A 22,882-nucleotide genomic window follows, 5' to 3' on the forward strand; every position below is an offset into this window, starting at 1 on the left:
CACGCCCACAGTTTACACAGAGAAAAGTTTGCTATCCAGTTTGGTAGGTATCATTCTTGTGTGTGTGTATGTGTGTGTGTGTTCATTCAGTAATGATGGTATATCCTATCCAGTGTGTGAGGGAGAGGACATGGGTGTATGTGAATGTTTGATAGTTAAAGGTAGGAGTTTGTCTGTGTGAGTGTGTTTCCGAAAGGACCTGAGTGAGTGTGTGGATGTGCGTGTTGGAGAGTTTGACATATCTGTGTGTGTGTGTGTGTGTGTGTGTGTTTGAGAGTTTGACGTGTGTGTGTGTGTGTGTGTGTGTGTGTGTGTTTCTGTTGGGTTAATGCACAGCAGTAGGTGTGTTTGTGTTTAGAGACAGATGGGAAGCAATGTGTTTGGCCTGGGCAGGGTTTAACTCAGAATTTATGATTTCATCCTGAGCATCCTGATAGCTGTTTTTGCCAACTGTTGTTTTTTGCAGTGGGTCCAGATTGTCTAGTGGAGACAGGCAGTTGTAATACAGGGAAGGAGGGTTGTACGGTTCTTGATACTGATCTGAGCATTTGACTTGTGGTGTGTGTATATAAGCAAATATTGAAGCAGAATATACGGATATAAGGATAATTGCTTTTATATGTAAATTGTGCGAGTGTGTATGCGCCTGTGCGCACGATAACTCGTGTGAGAGAGCACCTATGTGTACTTGGTTGTGTTTGTTCCTCAAGAGTGTACACTGTGTAATGATTGTTGTCGTAGAAACAGCAGGTGTCTGTGACGGCCGTGACTGACTGACAGGTCCGACCGGACAGGTGGGGTGTGGTCAGGTTGTCACATGACCTGTTCAGAAAGTGTACCATGGTAGGCAGAGATTGCAGCAGGCGGCAGGGTTGTCATGGCAACAGCTTGTCACCTCAGCAGAGGGAGTCCCTCTGTGTGTGTGTTTGTGTGTGTGTGTGTGTGTGTGTGGTGCATTAAACACTGTATTTTTAGATGTATGCAAATGAGGATGATTACAGATTCAAGACTTCTGGAAATAATTGCTTGCTTTTAGCTAGATTAGATTAGACTAGACATTCAACATAATAAGATGGTCATTAACACACATCAGTCAGATATTACCCCACAGGCAGCATATATAAAGAAAACTAGTTTCTACTACTCACCACAGGACACACCCTGCTTTGGCATACCATAGGGTACCATGCTTACAGCCCTTTCTGAAGCACTTATCACATGGTACATCTTAGGGGTCCTCTCTCAATCACTAGTGTGGAGCCACCTATTGATAGCCATTGTGCGCCAACAGTCATTGGCTGTCAGGTGGGGAAGTGAGTAAGCATAGAGCAAGGCCATTGGCTGCTTTTGTGATCATAAGTGCTGATTGGGGCAATTTGGGCCAATGGGGGCTGGAGTAAGTTGACTGAAATTGTTTAGAAAGATTACGAGCGTTAATGATGTTTAATACGGTGTGTGACTGAACTGTTGGTCTGGCTTCCTACCACCAACACTCCCATCCTCCCCCAACTGTGTGTGTGTGGGTATGTGGGTGTGGGGGTGTGTGTGGGTGTGGGTGGAAATCTGGTAGTAGTTGGCTATCTCTCCTTTGCTCCTCACTCACTCTCTCCTGTATAAACACTTAACCTTGCTCTCTCTCACACACACACACGCACACATGCACGCAGGCATGTACTATCACACTCTCTAAAGCACACTCTTTCTCACATAAACTCTCACGTTCTCCAACAGACACACACACACATGCCATCACTCACTCTCTCTCTAAAGCACTCTTTCTCTCTCACACGTATGCATAAACTCACATTCTCTCTCTCTCACTCACTCTTTCACACACACACACACACAATCACTCACACTCTCTAAAGCACACTTTCTCTCTCACACACACATATGCATAAGCTCACATGCCCAGACACACACACACACACACACAGGGGTAGGTATGCCCCCCCTCCCCTTTTTAGAGCTTAGCATTACCCTCCGCTAAGCTGCTCATGCTACGGACGTTGCCCCCCCCCCCCCCCCCCCCACACACACACACACACTCACACACACTCACACACTGGCCTTCTCAAAAAGAAAAAATATACACACTAATCACTAACTCGCCAACTAATCCCACATGCACACACACACATGCACACACACTCCCTAAGCTGTTATACACAAAAAGGGTCACATGCAATCTGAGTGATAATCTTGCAGGCATCACACTCATGTCTCTCTATCGTTCTCTCTCTTTGACTCACAAACACACACACACACACACACACGCACGCATACACACCCATACACACACACTAAGCTAAGCAGGGGAGGAGATAAGGGGAATGTCAATCCCTCAGCAGTCATTCTGTTTCAAGTTCAGCTGGGCGCACACACACACACACACACACACACACATATTGATTTTATTATTTGTTTTACCAGCTGTGTTACTGGTTGATTTTTGGTTGTGTGTGTGTGTGTGTTGGAGACGGGATTTGGCGGGACGGAGCATGTGTGTGTTAGAACGTGTGGCCCAGTTCCACACACTCCGCTGAGGATGGAGAAGTCAGGGGCCCACCACCACCACTAGATCACAGGAGCGACATGAGCAACACTCCAGGTGTGTGTGTGTGTGTGTGTGTTTGTGTACATACTGGGTGATTTGGATGATGGGATTGTTGTACCGTCCGCGGAAGCTAACAGTCGGTGGAAGCTGTGTGTGTGTGTGTGTGTGTGTGTGTGTGTGTGTGTGTGTGTGTGTATTTGTCTGTGTGTTATTGAGGTTTGCTGTGGTGTATGGTAGTAAGATTACTTATGCTTTGTGCGTGCTGCTTTCAAGTGTATTGCAGAAGGGGATCCTGGAGTTGTAAAGATGAGACCGTGTGTGTGTGTGATTATGGGTAAAGGAAGATTGAAATGGGGTTATGTTATAAGAGGGGCTTAGACCAAAGTGTTTGGGTGTGTGGCATAAAGCAACAGGACACGTGAATACTTCACAGAGAAGGAGATGTGTGTGTGCATGCTTGTTTCAAGGGCACCAAAAGAAAAACAGCTTTGTCTGAGGTACCTTTAACCTGTGACCATACGGCACAGGCCTTATTTACTCTGCTTCTGTGTGTGTGCGCACGTAAGGAAGCATACTGTGTTTGATCCATGTTTGTGCAAAAACATACAACATGCTACAATTTGTTTGTGTGTGTGTGTTGTAAGTGCTTGTTTTTTGCTGTGTGTGTGTGTGTGGGGGGGGGGGGGGGAGTCATATGCACACGTAGATGGATTTGGCTTGTCTTTTTTGTGAGCAGGTTCGTGTGGCATGTGAATTTGCCCAACCCTATGTGTCTGCATGTCTCTGTAGTGGAGCGGTTAAGCTCACATAATGAGAAGTATTGTGCATTTTATGACTAAAGCATGACATTTTGTACAGTGTTTCTAGACACCTTGAAGTTTATTTTCAGACGTGTAAAACTATTTTACTCCTCAAAGATGTGTATATTATACACAGCAAATATCTAGCCCCAGAGGTCAGATCTGAAGTGGCTCCACATCTGAAATTAAGCCTTAGGGGGTGAAGATTATATGGTGAAACTTTCATGCTTTAGTCATAAAATGCACAAGTGTTTTGCTTATCAGCCTAACTAGTGTGTCTGTAGATGTATGTTTCCACTATGCTATTGCATGTGCTTGCCCATGAACTCACCCCTTGGGTGGAGATGGGCCCTTAGCCCCAGTGTTAAGATGCAGTGCTCCATGAGGAATGTCCAGCTTTGTCCTTCAGGTTAATGATTTCCTTCAGGGCCACTCTGCCCCCCCCCCCCCTTCTCTGTTCCCTCTTAACTGTTATTGCTGTGTGTTTGTGTGTGTTTGTGTGTGTGTGTGTGTGCTTGGGCCACCACCACCTTAGAAGCAAATCCTGGGACTGGTTTGATGCCAGAACATCCTGAACAGTCCCTGTTGCTATGGAATTCAGTAGATGCTTTTATCCACTCACTCTCCTAGTTTATCATGTGCTATGAGATATAGTGATGGTACAGAAATGTGTACAGTATTTTGTATTGTCTGTATGATGGGGAAAAACACATTCATTTGTACGTGTAAATTGCTTGCTGTGATTGATTGATTGTTCCATTAGGTAGTGTTCTGTAGCAGTGGGAATGTGTTATGTTCACCGTGACATCATCTTTAAAGCAAAGAAGTATCCATTTTGATTCCTCTTGGAGCTTCTAGAAGCTCTTCTGTACTGCTTTCTAGTAGAAGTTCTTGTGGTACACAGGGACCGATTTGAACTAGAGCCTTTCAGCAGCACTGGCAGCCCATGGCTCTGCTGTTGACCTGATCGTGACCTTTTGACCCCAGCCACCCATGATCACTAGCATGCTGGCTGAACTTTTACCATTTCTGGTGTGTGTGTGTGTGTGCGTGTGGGTGCCAGATAGGTTGTAAAGATTAAAGACAATGGGTATTTAGCAGACCATTTTGTGTAAAACATCTTGCAGAGACTGGTGATGTCCTGGACTTAAAACGGCATGAAGTGCCAATGCTAACTGCTGCACCACAAATGCCTTGGTTATACTGAATTGAATGTGTGTGTGTGTGTGTGGCAGAAGATCCACACTGTGTCATGACGAGCAGTAACGGTCGTGTGTCTGTGTGTGTGTGGCTGGCTGGCTGGCTGGCTAGCTAAACATCCTTAGTTCACAGGGTCATGATCAGCAGTAAAGGTCCTGTGTGTGTGTGTGTGTGTTTGGCTGAAGATCCTTAGTTCACAGGGTCATGATCAGCAGTAAAAGTCCTGTGTGTGTGTGTGTGTGTGTGTGTGGCTGAAGATCCTTAGTTCACAGGGTGTCATGATCAGCAGTAAAGGTTCTGTGTGTGTGTGTGGCGGAAGATCCTTAGTTCACACGGTGTAATGGTCAGCAGTAAAGGTCCTGTGTGTGTGTGTGGCGGAAGATCCTTAGTTCACAGGGTGTCATGATCAGCAGTAAAGGTCCTGCTGGGGGATGTTCTGCTAAATCCTCCTTAACCCAGATACATGAGAGCAGCCGCTCCTTTACAGCTTTACTGTGTGTGTGTTGTGTGTGTGTGTGTGTGTGTGTGTGTGTTTTATTATATTCTCTGGTTTTCCTTTGTGTGTGTTTGTGTGAAAGTTCAGCCTCTAAAATGCTCATTTTGTTTTGGTCTCAGAGCTCTAACTTCAAATTGGTTTATTTTTTTTTTTGATTATTTGTTTTTAAGTCTGTTTGAGTCACCATGCTACACTCTCTTTGCCTCTACCTCTGCACGACCCAGGGAGCCTGAATATGACATCGTGTGTGTGAGCGTGTGTGTGAGCGCGTCTAATATTAGTTTTGTTATGTTCAGCATTTCTGTGCAGTGATTTGTGGAGTTCACCTTTTGAGATGTGGAGTCATCCTCCATCAGGCAAACCACTCTCCTCAGCATTCTATCAAGCACCGTTGTGTATGCAGCATGTTGCTGATGCCAGTTCTTAGTCTTACTCTTTCTCTCTCTCTCTCTCTCTCTCTCTCTCTCTCTCTCTCTCTCTCTCTCTGATTGGAGATGGGCAGAGAAAATGTTGAGCTTTCACTTGGCAGGATGCCTGATACTCTCACACCTTTACCATACCTGTAAACCCACCCGTTTGTTTCCAGGTTTCTCACGTATTGTAACGTTTTTCCCGCTGTCTTCCTGTTTTTTAATATTTTCCCGTAAAATATCCCTTTTTTTAAATACTCTCATAACATTAGCCCTACTATCGGACCCGACAGTCTCTGTACTCTTGTCCTGTTGCTACCCCCTTGCCCTTCCAGCAAAACAGATGTTTTCAAAGCATCATTTAGCTTGATTGAGGGCGACCTAAGACTGATGTTGGCCTATTAAAGATAACGGCGAGGTGGTTATGAGAAAACGATTTGATGCCAATCTGTAAGCAAAGTGACGTTAGACGTAGCTTTACACCTCATTCAGTTAGTGCAGCAGTTTGTAGTCTGAATTGTTGCTGTCAGCAGAGGGATAGCAACAGAAAGACGAATGTTGAAATTTTCACATATTTTCAGTGAGAAACCCGGGAAATCTCCCTTATTTCCAATACTCAATGTTGACAACGATGCCTTTACTCACATGGAGAAAGACACACATGACACAAGACACCCATGGATGGATATACCTGAGAATGCATGATGAAGTACACTTCCTCTCTGAGGCATTGGCTGTCTCTCTTTGTCTGTATGATCCAGCCCTGGGCATTATTCATTTGGGGATGGCAGAGAAAAAGAGCATCAAGAGGTCATGGGGTGTATTTCTTCCTGTGTTAATCTGTGAGAGAAATACAGACTATTCTAGGATTTTGATGTGTGTGTTGGGTTTTGGGGGATGTGTGTGCGTCTAAGGAGGGGATAATTGGTAAACTATAAATGGGTCAGACTGTTTTGGTCTCCAATTTGGGCCGGCGGTGTCCTGAAAAGGCCCCCCTGAGCATGGAAACTAGAGCATGTTGGTGGACATGTTGGCTCTCTGCCCTGATCCTGCCTCTGATCCTGACCGTCAGTGGGGTTCTGATTACATGAACCTGCCCTGCAGACAGGGCTGCGGTCAGACAAACTACAGGAATACTCCACGACAACACCCTACAGTAACATTATTACACAACTCTACTCTAAACATTCTACAACACTACAAGGACATTCCACAACTTTACAATTAAATGATGTTCCACATCTCCACAACTATAAATCTGTAACAGCCCACAACCCTACTTGTAACATTCCACAACAACACTCCTAAAGTAACATTCCACAACAGTCCTTAACACCAGTGGTTTTCAACCTTCAGTGATGTACCCCCTGTGAAATATTTTTTCAGCCAAGTAGCCCCTAACCAGTGCAAAGCATTTTTAGTTGAGAAAAAAAGACTTAAAACAGAGCAATAAAACATATTCTTCAAGATACAGCCGGAATTTTGCCGGCTCTGGTTTGGCCTTCTTTGCCACTTGTCCCTCCGTGTTTTCACAAGAATTACCGCTACGCTTCAACCACGACTCCATCGTTTGACTTTTGACAGTGATTGACAGGTGATGGTGGGTGGCATGTGACAGGTTGGGTCGAACCATCCTGGTATGGGGGGGGGGACTCTGGGTTTTTTTAGGATAATGAAATTGAATAGCCTACTGAAATATAAAATTCATTTTATGAACTTATATTTTCCTGACATTTTTATTGTTTTTAAAGTATCTTTGCATGGATTCTACTTTTTAAATATATGTATATTTTAAAATCTCACGTACCCCCAGGGGTACGCGTACCCCCATTTGAGAACCACTGCTCTACACAGTAGCGTCCCACAGCAGTACTCCACAACGACACTACTATACAGGAACATTTCCCAGCAGGACTCTGTAACAATACTCCCTAATACTACTCCACAACAATTCTCCACAATAAGACTCAACAGCATACAACACATGACAAATTTGCCATAACATGACAAATGAGAATAATGTACCACAACAACAATAATACCCCACAACATTCCAAAGCATTGCACTACAGTGCTACTCTACAACAGTATTTTCATAATGATACTCTACAGTAGCCTGACGAGCCAGACCCACATCAAGCTGTAGGGTCTGGGAACTCACCATTCGCAGTGCTCAATCCGAGGGGCGGGATAAACGGTTGTCTTTCAAATTGACTCTGCACGCAATAGGATGGCGCTACAACTCATGAGTCCCATGCGTTTTCCCACCAGCGGAGCTAGTTGATCAAACTTTTGCCAACTTAAAAAAAGCCTACCTCGTGTCACGCTGTTGGCCAGCAGCAGCATCCATCTTCTTTGTTTTTAAGTAGCAGGGAATTCACACGGATCCCACCCACCGACCTTATACACGATGTGATTGGCCTAATCGAAGTTTAATTTTTCCAGTTCGCAAGCCAACGGAGTTACATTTGCTGCCGCTAGGGTGCGTCTAGATTTCTAAGCTAACTGCAGTGTTTCTCAAGGGCCAAGGACCACTTAACCATTTAAAAAAAAACATAAAAAACCTCACAGACTACCTCAGCAAACAATCCAGTATATTCAGCATTATATTACACAGTTCTCGCTAAATTGAAATCACTACATAGGCAGTGTTGCTTATTGGAGCTACTTTGTTTGGAGTCTTTGAGGAGTCAGGACAATTCAACAATATTCAAAGTTCAAATAATACTGTTTGGATTTAGTTACGTGTTGCAAATAACTAATTTATGTGACAGAGACAGAGAGAGAATTTGAATTTGTTTTACAATGCGAGTCATTTCAAAAATGTGTGTGCATCCACTCACACACACCAACACATCTGACAAAGTACACTTAATGAGATAATTACAAAGCCCTTAATTGGCTCAATCAGTTGTGTCCCTCTAATCAAGAATAAGAAATTGGCCCATATCCACACGTGCAAGGTGCAAACACACCCTCCCTCTCTCTTTCTCTCTCACACGCTCACTCACACAGTCTCACACACACACACACACACACACACACAGTCACACACACAATAGGCAATGAGCTCATCTGAAGGATTGTCTTTCAAAAGTATCAAATGATGATGATGATAATAATAATCAAATTGTCTTTGTTACATGTATGACTCCTCTGCCACTCTTGCCTATTACTCTTTTATATCACTCTTGGGAAAGCCTATCCATTTCTCCAAGAAGGACAATGGGGAAATGAATCTTCTGGACTGTACTTGTACACACACACACACACACTCTCTCACTCACTCACTCCCTCCACTCACTCACTGTTCACACATACTCACTGGACATCTCTCATGGCTCACCTCACCTTGACCACACACTTCATATGTCACTGTTCCTGACTAAGCTCTTTTCTGTTTGTGTGGGTGGGGGTAATGTCCTCTTTTCAACACCAAGCAGTAGTTCAGAACTCCAATTACAGTCTATTGTCATGGCATACTGGTCCATTTTGTTCCCCTGATGTTCCTCTCAGTATTTCAGCCACACTTGAAGGTTCTAAATGAGGTTCTAGTATTTATCCTGTGTGTGTGCATATTCACACACACACACACACACACACACACACACACACTCATACTCATGCACACTAATACACAGCTATGCATGCATGTAGGTGTCCACAAGTATCTGTGCATATAGAGTAGTCGTGTGTGTGTGTGTGTGTGTGTGTGTGTGTGTCCGTGTCCGTGGTTGTAAAGTAGATCTTTCGCTTCACCTCCTCTGTGATGTTTGACCTAGATTCGGCAGCGGCTTTCTATTCCTCTACTCAAACAGTACAACACACACATCTTTTATTTTCCACTTGCTGTGTGTGAGCGAGAAACACACACCACTCTCACAAATATGTGTTTTGTCATGTACATGCCCCCCCCCCCCCCTCTCTCTCTCTCTCTCGCACACACACACACACATGCACACACCTTTTTCTCTCTCTCTCTCTCTCTCTCTCTCTCTCTCTCTCTCTCTCTCGTCTAGACTACCATCTGTCCCAGGCGCAGGCAGTACACACACACTCCCACAGCGGGATTGTGGGTACACGGCAGATTAGACCAGGGATTCGGGGGATGTGCCGGACAGTAGGATTGGGCCTGCCTTGTCTGGCTACGGTCATGCTCTTTGCAGTGTAGTTTAAATGAGACATGTTTGTCCAGTGGATTTCCCCTTGATGTGGGCATCACTGCTTATATCTCTTACATCTAGCCATGAAAGAGGGTTGGAGAAAACTGTCAAAGATCTCTTAGGCAAGTCCCTCCACTCAGCGGCTATATTGCAAAACACACTTCAGGCACTTATAGGGCATCTATTTGGGGCAGGACTGTACATGCGCAGGGCTTTAAGACACAAATCTAGCTTTTTTAAAGACTCAAACCTCGCAGATTTCTTTTTTTTCTGGAAAGGCTGCACATGTTTACTACAGGAACTAAAGGTCTTGTAGTTAAAGGCTAACACAACTGGTCACTAAAATGTATACACCCTGGCTATACCTTACATATGCAGCTACTTAGAAAGGTAATTAGGGAAGGATAGGAGGATATATATATTGGTTGCCATGAGTGTTACCCAGGAAACACACACACACACACACACACACAGAGACATCAAAGCACACAATTACACACATCAGACTCTACAACAATACTCTACACTGGTGCTCCACAGCAATCAGCAATACAGTAATCTACTCATTGCAAATTCCAAAACATCCCATTACCTTTTATTTGGTTTTACCACCTTTTACCTCCAAATCACTAGCTGTGTGACCGATTGCTTGGACATTCCCCTCCCTCAAGTGATGCCATATTTGTTTTCATGTTTGTTTACATGTTTGTGTATTTGTTTACGTATAGGTTCAGAGGCCCCTCCTTCAGTGGAGGAGAAGAGAACACTATCAAGTCGGCCCACATCCTCTGCCTCCGCCCTCAACACCAGCATAGACACACCCACCTCTATAGGCTCCAAACCAGGTACATACACACACACACACACACACACACACACACACACACACACACACACACACACACACACACACACCAGCACTTACCAGCACTTTGTATGAAATTAATAAATAAACTCACCTTGCCTTACAAGGAATAAATACAAGTACTGTATGCAATGCACAATGCAATGCTGTTGTCAAGAGGGACACACTGACATACAGAAATGATACACAATAGAAAGACAGCACACAGGAGGGCAAACAGACATATTGTGCACATGAAGCCCAATACTCACAGTACTCTGGAGTGCATGGAATATATTAAAGGTTCAGTTAAACATAGGACACACACACACACACGCGCACACACACACACAAGATGCAGATCTCACTCACACAATACTAAAACATTGAGATTTTGCTACAGTGCGATCAAGTGATCGAGCTTTCTAACACTCTTCCTCTATGTGTGTGTGTGTGTTTAGAGCCTTTGGTGCTGAAACTTGATGAGAGACAGAGGCTTGCTCGAGAACGGAGAGAGGAGAGGGAAAAGCAAAATGGTATGTATGTCGTCTCACACACACACACACACACACACACACACACACACACAATCTTATTCAATGTTATCACTTGGTCAGTGCGCACACACACACACACACACACACAGAGGGAGACACCCTTACATACAAACACACCCAAGGAATAGGTTGGGGCACTAAGTGCTCATTGTGCATTGTGGAGGAGACTGATGGCTCCTGTGGCTTTTTGCTCATGCTCAGAGTCCTCTTCGAGCATTACAGCCCTCACAGGGAAGCTACACCAGGCACGAACAGGCGTTCCGTTCGTGACACGTAAAATCCATTTTAGAAGCCTTGTTTATTTTTTTCAAACGTACGCGCCACTATCATGTCTGGTGTAGCTACTTCCATTGATCATAGTGGCAGCTAATTGTTGCAGCAGACGCAACACGAACGGAGCGCTTCAGTTACGTGCCTGGTGTAGCTTCCCTGTGAGTCTCGCAGGAGTGTCACGTCACGTGATGATCACGTCCCTATGTATCCATGTCTTAACATTCGTTTAGACCAGGAACAATAGGAGCAAATAACTATTGCTCTAGTTCATATAAATTACATCGTCCATAACGCATACTATAACGACGGCGACATGAAGAATGATCTCGTTGGGGATCACTTTTTAAGAACAGTAAAAGCTGACTGGCAATCAGTATCCATTGAATTTTAGACACACATTCATCAACATGAGGAGAGACTTTCCTTATTGGTGCTGAGTGTGGACGCTCATCTTGTTCTAGTTACTGTTGTCTTTATAGTTATCGTTCCTGGTGTGAATTGCCCTTTAATGCCATTAAGTGCAATTGAAATAGAAATAAAAATAGAACTGAACGTGTTGCAGGATGATGGTTGGCAGAGGAATGGGGAAGTATACAGCTGAGGCTGGCATCTTTGTCCCTCAGAAGCTCTGTGCATGGGGAATTTTTTCTTGCTTGCTTGCTCTCTTTCTTTTGCTCTTGCTTTCTTTCGCTCTTTCTTTCTCCCTCGTCCTCTGTTTTCTTTGTGTGTACTCTGTTTCTGCCCCTGTCTTTGCTCCCTGTACGTCCCGTGAGCCCTCTCTGCTCTACTCACTTTGGTGTTTCTCTCTCTCTCTTTCTTTCTTTCTTTCTTTCTTTCTTTCTTTCTTTCTTTCTTTCTTTCTTTCTTTCTTTCTTTCTTTCTTTCTTTCTTTCTTTCTTTCTTTCTTTCTTACTTTCTCTCTCTCTCTCTCTCTCTCTCTCTCTCTCTCTCTAGCCCATTGCATGACTAAGTGAATGTGGCAGGTTTCCGTGGTGACCGTGCTGCTCTGTTCATTGCACAAAGCTCTGGTGCCCCTTTTGTCATGGCAGCCAGGTTATGTAAGAGGTCAGGGAGCTAGGGGAGACTGAGGGGCCTAAATATCCCTCTCCCTCTCTCTGTCTCCTTCCCACTCCTCCTCTCTCTCTCTCTCTCTCTCTTTCTGTGTCTCTCTGTCTCAATACATTTCCCTCTCCGTCTCCTTCCCACCTCTCTCTCTCTCTCTCTCTCTCTCTCTCTCTCTCTTACTCTCTCTCTCTCTCTCTCTCTGTTGGTCTATCTTGTTTGTTTTGTTTGGATTATTATATATGTACATTATATAATATACCATTATAGTGGTGCACTCCTTTACAATATGTACCACACCCATGATGGGATAAGCATGTGAAAAACTAGACCGTTTATTTTCTTGTATGAAAGCTGCTTTTATTTTGGCAGGCATATAGTAAAAGATGCTTTGTAAAAGGATGTCAACCATAAAATTAACAATTTCTGTGTGTGTGTGTGTGTGTGTGTGTGTGTGTATGTGTATTTGTGTGTGTGTGCGCGTTTGTGTGTATGTGTATGCATATGCGTTTCTGTGTGTGTGTGCGTATACATTTCTGTGTGTGTGTGTGTGTTTGTGCATGCGTGCAATTTTGTGTGTGTGTGTGTGTGTGCGTAGCGCTCCGTGAGTCTCAGTGGCATGAGCGTGAGGAGCGTGCTCGTCAGTACTATGAGAAGCACCTGGAGGAGCGCAGGAGGAGGCTGGAGGAGCAGAGGACCAAGGAGGACCAGAGACGCGCCGCTGTCGAGGAGAAACGACGGCAGAAACTTGAGGAGGAAAAGGTGTGTGTGTGTGTGTGCTAGTCATGTGTGTCTATTTGTGTTTGTAATATTGCCAACTTAAACGTGATGGGTATTGATGTGATATGTAGTCTCTGGCTGAAGTGCGTGTGTGCGTGCGTGCGTTTGGAGTGGTAGTCAGCTGGATCAGCGTGGTAACTGTGCAGTGTCCTAAACCTCCCTCCCAATGCCTTAAGACAGGGATTTTCAACTGATTGTTGACCAGGGACCATCATTCTGACTAATTACGTAACCCCAGGAACACCAGTGAATAAAAATACTGATTCCCTCACTGCAACTACATTACTGAATCCATGGTCAGGGACCACCAGCAATGTCCTCACAGATCACAAGTGGGCCGCGGACCACTGGTTGGAAACCCCTGCCTTAAGATATGAGCTAGTAAGAGACTCTAGTACGTTCAGGTCTGAGCTAACCAGTGTGCATGCCAAGGAGTACTAGCTTCTCAAAGCAGAGTGTGTTAAAATACGTTCTCACGGAGTTCCAAAAAAGGAACGTGAACTTCATGGTGACAACTCCAAACACACTTTATGTGTATTTGAAAACTTTCACAGTGAATTCCAAATGTGCTTTCTGTGTGTTCGTAAACGTTCACAGTGAACTTCAAGCTCCTCTGGCTCTTCTGACAGGTACTGGTGGTGCGCCATGACCTCGCATATCTATTGATCCGTGTGTGTGTGTGTGTGTGTGTGTGTGTGTGTGTGTTTTATGATCTTTCAGAAGCTTGTACCCATGAATTGGCTTGGAAACCGATCTGGCCCAGACCTGCCCTGCACTCTGTGTAAAGATCTGCATAGACGTTACTGCACCTCCAGCTCTTGCTGAGTGATGTTCACTGCGTGTAAAGATCTGCATAGACGTTACTGCACCTCCAGCTCTTGCTGAATGATGTTCGCTGCGTTCTGTGGCCTTAGTAATCTCTAAGTGTGATTGTGCAGGATCGGTGTTATGACGTTGATATACAATGGCATTAGTATCTCAATACCAATGAATCCTGCAGCACAGTATCGGTGCCTGGTACACCACTATCCTGCAGCACAGTATCGGTGCCCGGTACACCACTATCCTGCAGCACAGTATCGGTGCCCGGTACACCACTATACTGCAGCACATTTGGGTTTGATGATGTTCTGTCCCTGGAGCTGGAGCTGCCCTGGAGCTCGCTTGGGTCTGTACAGGCTAGGCTAGGCTTCCGGTTACATTTGGGGCTATAGGCATCTCTGCCTATCTGGCTTGGGTCTGTGCACATAGGCTAGGCTTAGGGTTACGGTTTAGGTTATAGGTGTCTCTGTGCCTCTGGCTCCTTTGACTGATGTTGGTTTTGTGCTGTGGCCTCACATGTTGTATTGATCCCAGAGAAGTGTGTGTGTGTGTGTGTGAGAGACAGGGAGTGAGAGAGACGATCCATAATCCTGATGTGGCCTCTGACATCTGTGACTCGACATCTGTGTAGCCTGGCTGGGATGCTGAACGCTTCCTGTAATTATGGAATTGGTGTGTGTGTCTACATCTGTGTCTATATCTGTGTCTATCTGTCCGTGTGTGTGTGTGTGTGTGTGTGTGTGTGTGTGTGTGCTTGTGTGTGTTCCAGGTCCGCTATGAGGCCGTCATGAGGAGGACTCTGGAGAGGAGTCAAAGAGCCAAACAGAAAACCAACCGCTGGAGTTGGGGAGGCACTCTGACCACCAGCACCTCTCATCCAACAGGTACACATACACACACACACACACACACACACACACACACATACACTCTCTAACAACCAGCACACTCATCAACAGGTACACATGCACACACACACACACACACACACACACACACACACACATGCACCTCTCACCCAACAGGTACAAATACACACAGAAACATACACACACACACTCTAACAACCAGCACCTCTCACCCAACAGGACAACATACACACAAAAACACATATGCACACACACACAAACATAGGTTACTTAATGTGTCCTCTATGTATTTCAGTTCCCGTGTCCAAACCAAGCACTTCCCACCAGCTGGTGTTTTTTCTCTCATTTTAGCATGGCCCTGAATTGCTGCTGTGTCTGTGTGTGTGATTGGTGTGTGTTTCTACCTCTAGCCTATTCTCGCTGACTCATGATCCTACTCGGCTGCCCATTTCTCTTTGTTTTCCTTTCTTTTGTCTCTCTCTCTCTTTCTCTCTCTCTCTCTCTCTCTCTCTCTTTCTCTCTCTCTCTCTCTGGCACAGGGTTGTTTGAGGCTGCTTGTCTTTACCCTTTGGATCTAGCAGGTCTGGAGCACCATTACCCTGGTGCCTTTAGCCTGGGCCGCCAGACTGGGCCTCTCTCCAAATGTGAATATAACTGGGGCTAGCGCATGTTAGCATTAGAGGCTAGCAACATTAGCTTTAGCCCATTAGGCTAGCTTGTGAAGTTCACCAGTAGTAGGCTAACTCTCTCTTAGAGCCCTGCTGGTCCAGAGCATGTCCATGTCAGAAATATACCATGGCAGATATCTTCTCCTGTTGCATATCCTCCTGGGAACCAAGAAAGTGTCCAACAATTTCTTTTTTTGTGTGATTTCCTTTCTATTTAGGATTAAAAAAACATCTTACAATTTTTATTTTTTATTTATTTTTTATTTATTTTAAATTTTATAGCATGTCCCCTGTGGTGGACAAAAGGACTGTTTTACTATGAAAAGGTAGCCATGAAAATAGACAAAAATGGACAAATTATGCTTTTAGTGGTATTAAATTAAGGGTAAACTTAACCAAATACTGTATAAGGGAAAATGTTATTTATCCTTCTAGACTACTTTATTTGCCTTTAGTCATTTTTTAGTCTTACTCTTCCTCGCTATCTTCTTGAGGCACAGGTTCATAGTCCTCATCTCTGTTTCGCTCACTCATCACCTGAGAGCTCCAAATCTGACCCCCCCCCCCCCCCCCCCCTCATTCATCCTATACAAATTATCTCCCAAATTTCCCAAAAAATCAAAATATTTTGGTCCTGGTGTCCATTATAATGGACATTCATAAAGTCACTATTATTTCAAAATGTAAATAACTTAACTTCTTTCAAAATGAATCATATGATTCCTGACATTTTCATTAACACGACCATATATTGCCATCATAATGAATGCTTAATAAGAAGACACTATTTGACTTATCTCTCCTCCTTCCATAAAATGTGCTTGTTTTGATGTCAACCATTTTTGAGAACCAGGAAGAGGAGGTTCCCAGCAACCCAGCCAATCACATGATATATCATTAGAAAGCCCAGGATGTCCTCTTTAAAAGACCACAGGAATTGATAGAATAGCAAAAAGGGGTAAAGGGGTATGCTTCTAGAACTTATGTCCACTACAGAGGACATAGGTCTATGGATTGGTTCTCAGGAGGATATAGCTATGTCAGTTAATGTCCAGCAATGTCTCAGTGTTTCTACATTTGCCAATTGACAGTTATGGTAGATGTTATGGCAGCTTAGTAGCATGTAACATTAGCTGTTGTGGCATGCAACATTTTAAAGGCTGTCATGACATTTACTGATTATGGTAACATGTTTAAATCATCTGACATGAAATCACTGGGCAATGACATCAACTGGCATGTTACACAAATACAGGACCGGGTGTTGGCCTCAGGCATGGCTATGTCATTGTTGTCTTGGTCTTATGACACAGGCTTCAGGTAAAGTGTTCGTGTAATGTTTCACTCTAGACAGTGGTTGTCTGTAACTGTGACATTTTAGACCCAGAAGATTAAGGTTTATGTGCCTATCTTTAGTGCCCCTTAGCTCATTAGCACCTTAGCATCATAGTTATCTTTAGAGGCTGTGGAGCTGAGAGTGTTTGTTTGGTCAAATTGGTTTGGTTTGCTGAATATTATGTTTTTAGCTCTTTAATGGTAACTGAAGTATCCAATTTGGATTTTTTTGTGTGTAGTCACATTGTTCAGTGAATCTGGTTCTTTGAAGTGCTTTGCGCTCTGCATTAAAGTCTCATCTGATCACTGGTACTACTAAATATAGTAAATCAAACATACAGTACTCTGGCTTCTCAGGTGCTGAAGTGCTAGCCTTTGTTAAAGATTGTACCATGTAGGACTGATTAACATCAAAAAAGTCCATTCTAACTTCATCAGCTCATTTCTTTAGATATAGTCCTGATTAGGATTTCACACCTCTAGCTAATGAGAACATATTTAAATTCCCTTTAGCAAGTACGTCCTTGCATAGCTCTTTTGTATGAAACTAGATCCTTCATATCCTCTGTTATCCACTCTTTCTCTCCCTCTCATTTCAGCATTGCTGGGTTTCTTTTTCCTTGTTCTACTGCAGTGATTTAACGTGTTTGTTTGTGTGTGTGCGTGTGTGTGTTTTCACAGATTCGGACAGACGCTCTGTCTCGACTACTAACTTGTCCAAGCACACAGACCCGGTCATAACCAAACGCCTGTCTGCATCTTCTGCCACACTCTTAAACTCACCAGACAGAGGTATGGAAAGTCTCCCCCTCACACACACACACACACACACACACACACACACACACACTCTGTATGCATTTTTGTGCACACTAGGAATCTGTCACTCACACACACACACACACACACACACACACACACACACACACACACAGACAGACAGACAAGCATGTTTGCATACAGTACATTCCCAGACTCTCACTCACACACTATAAACACAAACATACAACCCTTAGGTAATATTGGTATGCATATAATAGGTTTATGCTGAGGCCTTTCAGGCTCATTATGGAAGCATTGTGTCTGTGTTTTTTTTTGCTTTTTATCCTCTTATCCAGTCACATTATGTCTCATTGTTTAAACTTCTGTTTGTACAGTAAGGACTATGCTGTTTACACACACGTGCGCACGTACACACACACAGACGCACACAGACAAACACAAAAACGCAAAAACGCACTCACACAGACACACAGACACAAAAACGCACTCGCACAGACATGGACAGGCGGAAGGCAACTGACAACTGAACACAAATAACTTCATAATTGCTCATTTTAGAATTGTTTTTGTGTGTGTGTGTGTGTGTGTGTGGCATATTAGCCTTACAGAAACGGACCGCCTCCTCTCCCCACATTAATAAACACAGCTGCAGACCCCGCTCATCAAGAGAGAAGAGTGTCGGTAACACACACACAGGTGGATCGCTGAGCAATGTCCGCATGTTTTACGGTCACTAACACAGACACAAGGGAGTTGTGCATGTGTGCCCGGGGCATTGGCTGCTACACGGCTGTGGTGCTCTTACTACATCTTGACTACATTACCCAGAAGTCATCCTGACAGTGCCTGCTTACCTCCTAATATCCCTACTAAAGCCATGACTGGTGCATGGGGCTCATCCTTCACGAAATATAATCTTTTTGTTTTACAACATGCTGACATTTTCTTTCTGGATGTGTTGTGTGAATGGGAGTGTGTGTGTGTGTGTGTGTGTGTGTGTGTAGGTGTGTGAATGAGAGTGTGTGTGTTTCTTTTAACACATCATTGCATGGGGTTGGGCACGTGGAAGGTGGCTGCCTGTGCTTGTGATGTCATAAAACTGTGTTCGGCGTGCTAATGCATGTGATGTCATAACTAAGCGACGTGTTTGGCTGTGTATGTGCTCGCAGGTTCCAGCTTGCTTAAGGGTACGTTGGTGCTTCAATATGGGATTTTAGTACATGCCTTTGACGTATGTGTGTGTGTGTGTGTGTGTGTGTGTTTTGCAGCTATGCGTCGTTTGCCATTGACACCATGGGAGAATAACATGGTCAGTCGTCTGTTGACCCCCACACACTCCTACCTGGCCAGAAGCCGTAGTGCTATGTCATTGTCGGGAGAGACAGGTATACACACACACACACACACACACACACACACACAGGTACACACACATCAAACAGTCATATACAGCCTAAATAGTCATACCCAAACATCCCATGTTTAAAGATGAATATTTGCAGGCATATAGTGCAACACGTCTAGCATCCGCTCAGCTAACTTTCATGCGAGATTCTAACTGCATTTGGGGGTTTCCGTGTGAAGGTGTGCAGTGATTAGATCACTAAAAAGGCCTGAGATCTGGAGCACTGACTGTTCTACAATGCGTGCTCTGGTCATGGTAGGTTATGGTCATTCATAATGCAGAGTATCCGTGTCATGGTAGTGTACGTCCTACGTGTCATGGTAGGGTATGGTCATTCATAATGCAGAGTATCCGCACCATAGAGGTCAAATGTCATCCCACATTAGAAGGGGCTTTACTGACAGAGTGGGCATGAGAGCAATAAGCAGCATGCCTGTCATTTCAACAAGGCAAAAATGTAGGCAACACTCTGAAACTAGGACCCTGAAACGGAACAGATTCAACTCCAGCCCCATCATCTTCCATCTTCCTCCTACACACAGCCCCTCCCACCACCACTACCACCAATACCAATCCCCCCACTCACACTCTCTCTCTCCCACCACCACCAATACCAATCCCCCCACTCACACTCTCTCTCTCTCACACACACACACACTCACACTCACACACACACACACACACACACTCACTCACACACACACACACACACACACACACACTCACTCACACACACATACACACACACTCACATTCACACACACACACACACACACACTCACTCACTCACTCACACACACACACACACACACACACACACACACTCACTCACACACACACACACACACACACACACACACACACACACACACACACACACACACACACACACACACACACACACACACACACACACACACACACACTCACAGTCTCTCACACAAGCCTCTCCCTCAACATAAGTCTCACTAACTAAACTCTCATCATGCAATTTCAGTGGTTGATGGGGAAGCCTTATTTAGCTAGAAAAAACACCATGTTGATTTAGATAAATGGTTACCGTGAGATTGGGGGGGGGGGGGGTCACTCTAGCTACAGAACTCCCCTGTTGCCATGGCATTACATTAAACCGTCTCATTCCATCTCCTCCTGTCCTGACTGGTCTCGCTCCTCGTCTCGTTGGCTGAATGTGAGCTGGCCTTATGAGGGATTAATCTCATGCTATTTGAGGTCAGTCTGTCCCCCATAAACAGTAGATAATCTCATCCCTGATGAGGTGAATGTATAGAAATCCCACCCATATGTTTTCACCGTCCTCCTCTTCATCAGCCTTAATGTGTCCAGTGCACAGCCCCTAGAGAGCCACACGTAGTGTAGAGGTCAGTCCAAAGGCATTGACATACATCCAGCTGTATGAAAGCCATGTGGCTGTGTTCTGAATCACTCTGATGAGCACTTCCCCTTAGTGTCCTAGATTGTGAGCGAGGGGAGAAGCCTAGCTGTGTGTGTTAATATTATCACTCTGGCTACCTCGTGAAGTCCTCTAACAGGGCAGTAAAAAATGTGTTTCCGCAGCAAACTGGTCTCCTATCTGTAGGGTGACCAGGCGTCCCGTGATTATTTTTTTTCCAGAACTTTTTTTTTTTTTTTTTTTAGTGTCCCGACTTTTCAAATCTGGTTTTATGGGGATGTCCTGTCTCACACAGAGGAATCTGGTCACCCTACCTATCTGAGTCATGTATGCATGTTGTGTGTTACACGTGTTCAATGTCTACTTTCAAACAGGTCCTCCCCTCTCACTGACATGAGTAATGCACTTACAACACTTTTTTAATGGACATTCTGTGTGTGTTGGTGTTGTGTGTTTGCCTGTGTTCTAAGTGAGTGTGACCTCTCTAAAGCGTTTGGGTTCTGTGGCATCTCTGGGTTCTAGTCTGTTGTTCTCAGGGGGTGCCTGTGTTTTCTGTGCTGCGCGGGTCTTTCTCTTTCTCTCACTGACCGATCCGAAATCACCACCAATAAGTGAATCATAGTGGGGAATAAATAATAACATCAGGAGTAAAATGTATGCATTACTGCCATTTGGTGCCATTGAGAAGGTTTTATACTAGTAGCCTGCGTAGTTGTAGACTACCCCCCCAATTTCACTGCCAGAATTAGTCAACAATGGCGCCGTCAAAAGTGATAAGTGAAGAAAGTAAAGTCTGATCAGTACGCACACTAACTGGGAGGCTACACCGAACATGTAATTGAAGTGTTCCGATCACAAAGCATCTGCTGCAACAGAGAGGGTTAAAGCGGAGGGTCTTTGGCTGCTACAATTAGCTTGCACTATGATCAATGGAGCTGGCTACACCAGACATGATAGCGGCGCGTAAAAAAAAATAGACCTGTCTTCTAAAATTGTTTGTACACGTCGTGAGCAGAATGCTTCAGTTCTGCGTCCAGTGTAGCCCCGCTGTCAGACTCCAATGCTGCCCATATAGCAAACCAATAGTGACTTAATTTGCTTCAGAATGTAAGTGCAGGACACCATGCTGTCTTTAACTTGAACACATTGAACAAAACATGGCGCTGAGACTTTCATGATGGGACTACGCTCTCCTTCTCTCCTGTGTCCAACATACACCAACTTACATGGGACTTCTCCATGGGGCATGTCTGTTGTAGATGATCTAGATCTTACATGGGACTTCTTCATGGGACATGTCTGTTGTACATGATCTAGATCTTACATGGGACTTCTTCATGGGACATGTCTGTTGTAGATGATCTAGATCTTACATGGGACTTCTTCATGGGGCATGTCTGTTGTAGATGATCTAGATCTATCGTCTAGATCTGATTCCATTGGTCTTGGTCTGACCTGTCACCATGACAACACAGGCTCCTCCCTGAGAGATGATTCTCTGTCATGCTGACTAACCTAGTCAGTAGTGCACACTAACACACTTGTTTTTTCTGTCTCTCTGTCTGTCCTTGTTTCTGCCTTTCTCTCTCTCTCTCTTTTTTTGTCTTTCATGATGTTCTCCTTCTACTCCTCTTTCATGACTCCTTCTCTTCATCACCTTCCTCCTTGCTTATCCCTTGCTTACCCCCGAACACACTTACTTGTGTGTGTGCGTGTGTGCGTGTGTGCGTGTGTGCGTGTGCGCGTGTGCGCGTGTGCGCGTGTGTGTGTGTGTGCGTGTGCGTGTGCGTGCGCGTGTGCGTGTGTGTGTGCGTGTGTATGAACTGTACGCATGCCTTAAACGAACACAGTGACGCCCATTTGTCCCCGCTCAGCTTCCTGTCATCCAATGAGCTCCCTCTCCTTCAAGTCCCTCCAATCCCGCAGCAGCATGGAGCGGCCAATGAAAGCAGGTCTCAGCTGCGATCGGCCAATTAGGGCCGGCTTCACCCCATCTGACCCCAGCACCCGAAGAAGAACCACTCAGGGCACAACGGTAGGAGAGATGACTACGCACACACACACACACACAGACACACACACACACACACACATATTGTGTCAGTACATAATCATACACAAACACACACACACACACACACACGTATAGAGAAGGGGGGGGGGGGGGAGTGTCTCTGTAAGCACTGTAACTTGAGTGAAACTAATTTATGTGGACCTTGCTCAATAAGATCAGAAGTAGCAGTATGATCAGGAGTACTAAGGTTTAGTGTGTGTGTGTGTGTGTGAGCGAACGAATGTATTCATTATGTTAGACTTAGCAAGAGAGGGAGGGTACAAGGCCAAAGTCTACTGAGCTACACACACACACACACACACACACACACACACACATACGTCTCTGTCTGTTTGTGTCACATGCACTGCCACATTAATTTTCTCTTTTCTTT

At 44.7% G+C, this 22,882-nt stretch overlaps 1 protein-coding gene across 2 annotated transcripts in view; it reads left to right on the plus strand.

The window, feature by feature from the left end:
* The first annotated feature begins 2,499 nt into the window (after positions 1–2,499).
* The window catches only part of map7b (microtubule-associated protein 7b), a 29,144-nt gene continuing 8,761 nt past the window's right edge, over positions 2,500–22,882 (plus strand). Inside the window, exons 1-9 of one of the 2 annotated variants that reach the window (XM_076271755.1) lie at positions 2,501–2,611; positions 10,355–10,471; positions 10,932–11,006; positions 12,961–13,124; positions 14,734–14,848; positions 17,518–17,628; positions 18,220–18,315; positions 18,888–19,004; positions 22,310–22,470. In XM_076271755.1, the coding sequence (XP_076127870.1) occupies positions 2,596–2,611; positions 10,355–10,471; positions 10,932–11,006; positions 12,961–13,124; positions 14,734–14,848; positions 17,518–17,628; positions 18,220–18,315; positions 18,888–19,004; positions 22,310–22,470 (972 nt within the window). In that variant the 5' untranslated portion in view covers positions 2,501–2,595. Of the gene's footprint in view, positions 2,612–10,354; positions 10,472–10,931; positions 11,007–12,960; positions 13,125–14,733; positions 14,849–17,517; positions 17,629–18,219; positions 18,316–18,887; positions 19,005–22,309; positions 22,471–22,882 lie in introns of both variants that reach the window. The other variant, XM_076271756.1, reaches the window with a different exon arrangement.

Source organism: Alosa pseudoharengus, unplaced genomic scaffold (assembly GCF_046254945.1).
Source record: "Alosa pseudoharengus isolate Yale_2024_CS ecotype anadromous, Long Island Sound unplaced genomic scaffold, YU_APseudo_1.1 YU_APseudo_1.1_scf_7, whole genome shotgun sequence".
Taxonomy (NCBI): Eukaryota; Metazoa; Chordata; class Actinopteri; order Clupeiformes; family Clupeidae; genus Alosa; species Alosa pseudoharengus.